At 50.1% G+C, this 4,726-nt stretch overlaps 1 protein-coding gene across 1 annotated transcript in view; it reads left to right on the forward strand.

Moving 5' to 3' along the window:
- Positions 1–4,726, forward strand: part of LOC106806518 (mitogen-activated protein kinase-binding protein 1-like) — a gene marked incomplete in the record, with an annotated part of 88,752 nt that overhangs the window by 69,453 nt on the left and 14,573 nt on the right. Inside the window, 4 exon segments of the mRNA XM_014808487.1 lie at positions 81–280; positions 935–1,053; positions 1,424–1,499; positions 2,295–2,470. Of these exon segments, the coding sequence (XP_014663973.1) occupies positions 81–280; positions 935–1,053; positions 1,424–1,499; positions 2,295–2,470 (571 nt within the window).

Raw genomic sequence — 4,726 nt, forward strand, 5'->3', positions numbered from 1 at the left:
TCCCTCACCTCCCCCTCCACTGTCCTCCCCTCCCTTCCGCTCCCTCACACAGTACATTGACGCGTTGCTGTGTTGTATAGGTGACCGGTTGCTTGCGTCTGCGAGCAGGGACCGTCTCATACACGTGTTCGACATGGACGAGGACTACGCGTTCCAGCAGACGCTCGACGACCACTCAGCGTCCATCACGGCCGTGCGCTTCACGCAGGCGCCGCAGAGCGAGCTGAAGATGTTCAGCTGCTCCGCCGACAAGTCGATCATATTCCGCACGGCGCACTACGTGAGTGTCGGTGGGAGGGGGAGGGGAGGGGGCGTGTGTGTGTGTCTGAGGAGGGGCGTGTGTGTGGGAGAGAGTGTGTTTGAGTGTGTGTGTGGGAAACAGAAAGAGAGAGAGCGTGTGTGTGTGAGTGTGCGTATGTGCGTGTGTGCGTGTGTGGGGGTGGGAGGGTGTGAGCAGGCGGGCGGATATGCGTGTGCACTTGTCACTGCCTATCAGTGTCTGTCTGTCTGCCTGCATGCATGCATGATTGTCTCATTGGTATTTCCTTACGTGAGTAGTGAGTGTGTGTATACGTGAGTGCGTGCGTACGAGTGTGCGTGTGTGTGTGTGTGTGGGAAAGAGAGATAGAGCGTGTGTGTGAGTGTGTGTGTGTGCGTGTGTGTGTGAGAGAGAGTGTGTTTGAGTGTGTGCGTGCGTGCGTGCGTATGTGTGTGAGAGAGGGTGTGTTTGAGTGCATGCGTGCATGTGTGCGTATGTGTGGGAGAGAGAGTGTTTTTGAGTGTGTGCGTGCGTGCGTATGTGTGTGTGAGAGAGTGTATTTGAGTGTGTGCGTGCGTGCGTGCGTGCGTGCGTGCGTGCGTGCGTGCGTCTTCACATTCCTACAGAATGTTATCATTCGGTTGCTTGATGTTTCGCCGTGTCATCTCCTCGCAGCAGCCGGACCTGCAGTTCGTTAGGAACCACCACGTCTTCGGCAAGACGACCATGTACGACCTTGACATTGACCCGACCAGCAAGCACATCGTCACCGCGTGTCAGGACAGAAACATCAGGTAAGCTCCGAGGTGCATGATGCATGACTAGTCGTCAAAGACCTTGACGCGTCTCTCTGGTTTGCTCTCGGCGACAGAAGTGCGACTGGTCGCGGCTTGGAAATTTCCAGGGCACGTTGTGACACAGTGGGTGACGTTACTGACACTTGTCACCTTTTCTCTCTCGGTGACAGAAGTGTGACAGGGAATGGTATTGGAACTGTCAGGGCGTGTTGTGACACAGTGGGGAACTTTAATGATACTTGTCACCTATTCTCTCTCGGTGACAGTAGTGTGACAGGGCGCGGCTCGGGAATCGCCAAGGCACGTGAAGTGGAACAGAAAATCTGGAGACCAGGTTATGAGTCCATCGTTTTGCGTTTTGTTGCAGGGTGTACGACATCGCGACGGGAAAACAGAGGAAGTGCTACAAGGGTTCGACGGGAGAAGATGGAGCCTTGATCAAGGTACTCGTGCTCCGAACGCTACTGCCCTTCACAGAGCGTAAAATTAGCACCAGCATGGGCCAGCAAATTATTTGGAGGGCCAGTAACATTGGCAAAACGCCGGCCCTCCGAGCCGGTGGTTTCAGCCGTGTTAGCGAGTACCTACATGTCTATTTATAGCATTAATGAGCAAATAGCCTACAATACTGTTTTACATGAAGGATATCACGCCATAATTTATCAACATTTTACAAATTTGAAATCGAGAATGCCGGTGCTGGTGCAAAAAACCTTATTTTTATGCCCTACCTTCCTACTTCATGTTCTTTACGTGGGTAGAAATGTGAAGGTAGCACCAATAGAAATTGGTCCACGGTGCTGGCTGTGGTGAACTGCACGTTGGGTGGGCGACGAGATCGATTATAATCGTTAATGAGTGGTCGTGATTGTTATGAAGCGATTTCGTTCCTTTTATCCTCTCATCCTGTACTTCTCTATTATCTACTATTCCTTTATTATCGCTCATTGGTCATGCCCCTTTGTCCTTTATTTCTATGTTATATCTTTGGTTATTTATTCCCACATTCCTCATCCCTCTATTATCCTTTATTCTTATATTATCCTTTATTCCTCTAATGTCTGTCATCACTCTATTATCTGTCATTCCTCTACTATCCCTCATCTCCTCTCTCATTCTTCTATCATGTATTATTCCTCTCATTCCTCTACTGTCGCCCATCCCTCTACTATCCCTCCCATCCCTCTACTATGCATTATTCCTCTCACCCGTGCTTGCTTCTCATTGTTGTCGTGTAGCTGAGTCTGGATCCGTCGGGTCTCTACATCGCGACTAGCTGCTCCGACAAGAACATCTGTCTCTTCGACTACTCGTCGGGCGAGTGTGTCGCCGTCTCCTACGGTCACTCTGAGCTGGTCACCGGCCTGCGCTTCACCAACGACTGCAAGAACCTCATCTCAGTGTCCGGCGATGGGTGAGCGGAAGGGGTCAAGGTCAGGGTGAGGTTGTGCCAATGTCAAAGATTCGGGGCGGAATAGTCGAGGGCTGGTGTCTGGTCAACGTGATCGCGAAATTGACGACGTCACCGCTTCGTGATCGCAATCCGACGACGTCGCCGCTTTGTGAGCGCGCATTGCAATGACGTCACCGTTCTTTGCTTGCAGACGCCGTCGGCGCACTGCCTCAGCGTCGGCTCCGACTACATATTCTGCGGCTGCTCGGACGGCATCGTGCGCGTGTTCAGTCCCTTCACACTGCACTTCATCGCCACGCTGCCCCGGCCACACTACCTAGGCGTCGACGTCGCCGCCGGACTGTCGCCGAGGTAACGCCGTCGCCGCGCGAGGGGGGGGGGGTTAAATTGGAATCGACCTTGGTGTTAATGTTTGTCTTAACGTTAGTCTCGACATTGATTTTAATGTTTATCTCAACTTTATGCAAGTCTGTGTGAATAATAAGTAAACTAGAAGTGAAAATACTATTATGCCGAATAATACAATTAAATAGTAACATTGAGAGAGAGAGGGGGGGTGAAGAGAGATCATGTAGGTGAGTAGTGTGCTCTCTCTCGAAGAAAATCCGTTTTGAATGTGGGCATTCACAGAAGCTTCAGTGTGTAACAGTAAGCTGTGTGCACAGGGCCGTAGCTGACAGTAAGCAGCTGCAATGACAAAGCTGCATATAACATTCCTCTATGATTGTCAAAAAGCTTCGACTTGCGCCGATAAGCACATGTTTTTGTGCCTGTCCTCCATGTAAAGACGAGTATATGACATATGACACGCATATAGACAAATATAAATTCACAGCCATAAAACAATTATAAGTTTTATTCGGCAGGTATCATGTTTAATGGCCTGATTTATGTGGGCAGGGTGTTTTTAAGTTGCTGCCGCCGCCGTCGCTGCGCGCTATGTGCCGACCAGGAATTTATTCGGCGTGTTTCTTCTTGCATTTCAGTCACATGATGAACCCGCCAGGAAAGGCGAGATATCCAGACACGATCGCCGTTTCCTTCAATTCTAGACTTAACCTGGTGAGCATTCGGCTTTATAACAACTAAATGCATTTGGGTTTGGACATGGCAGACTATAAGATGGGTCACTGCAGTCAGTGGGGTGGTCAGTGCTGTACCCTTATGCGTAGAAAGGTACCTAAAGAGTTCTCACTTATATATCACTTTAGAAGAATGAGATGATGAGTTAAGTTTAGTCAAGTTAATTAGTAATTAAGATTACCTTTTTCAATTTCATTTCACGATCTGGCATTCCTTCACTTAAATTCGGTCGAAAAAAGGGAAAACGAATGTTCTCCGTGTTGAAAAAAATGGGCGAAACGCAGGAGACTGGATTCGGAGACAGCCGGTGATCTTGTGTTTCATCTGCAGGTGACGTGCATGTATGCTGATCACAGCGCCTATGTGTGGGACGTCACCAATGTCAAAAAGGTTGGCAAAGTGTGGTCGGCCCTGTACCACAGCGGCTGCATATGGGGAGTCGAGGTAAGCCTTACGACGCACGCACGCACGTACGCGGTCATAAGACAGTCGACTCTAGACCCTATGCAGTCCTTCACAGTTGTGCTACACGTAGAAAACCTAGTCGCCTCTGAAAATCTCATTGCTTTTGGAAAATCTGTCTAGAAAAACCTCGTGCCGAAATCTCACCGTCCGTGAGTCATTCTTCGTCGCTGTCCCTCGAGCGTAACCAAGTCCGTAATAGACCGGCTTCTTTGCAGTGCCGACGGTACTTCTTTTGTTTGTGTGTACCTGTGTGGATGACTGTCGTGTGTTGCCTGCCTTGGCAGACGTACCCCGATCTGAGTCTATTATAGATCGTCTTCCTTGCAATGCCAGCGGTAGTTCTCTTGTACTCGTGTGGATGACCGCCATGTCTTGTTTCTGCAGACGTATCCTAGCACGGGGAGTCCATAATAAACTGGCTTCCTGCAATGCCGACACAACATCTCTTGCTCCAATGTAATGTACTGTACTGTAATGTATTGTAACTTGTGTGTTGCTTTGGCAGACGTATCCCGGCGCGGGGAGTAAGAGCATGCTGCCTCCCGGCACGTTCGCGACCTGCTCCAGCGACGACACGGTGCGATTCTGGAACCTGGAGACACACATGAGCAACGAGACGAGCTACAAACGCAACATCTACAGCAGTGTACGTACATACGCATGATAATGCACGCACGCACGCACGCACGCACGCACGCACGCACGCAC

Source organism: Priapulus caudatus, unplaced genomic scaffold, assembly GCF_000485595.1.
Source record: "Priapulus caudatus unplaced genomic scaffold, Priapulus_caudatus-5.0.1 Scaffold166, whole genome shotgun sequence".
Lineage (NCBI taxonomy): Eukaryota > Metazoa > Priapulida > Priapulimorpha > Priapulimorphida > Priapulidae > Priapulus > Priapulus caudatus.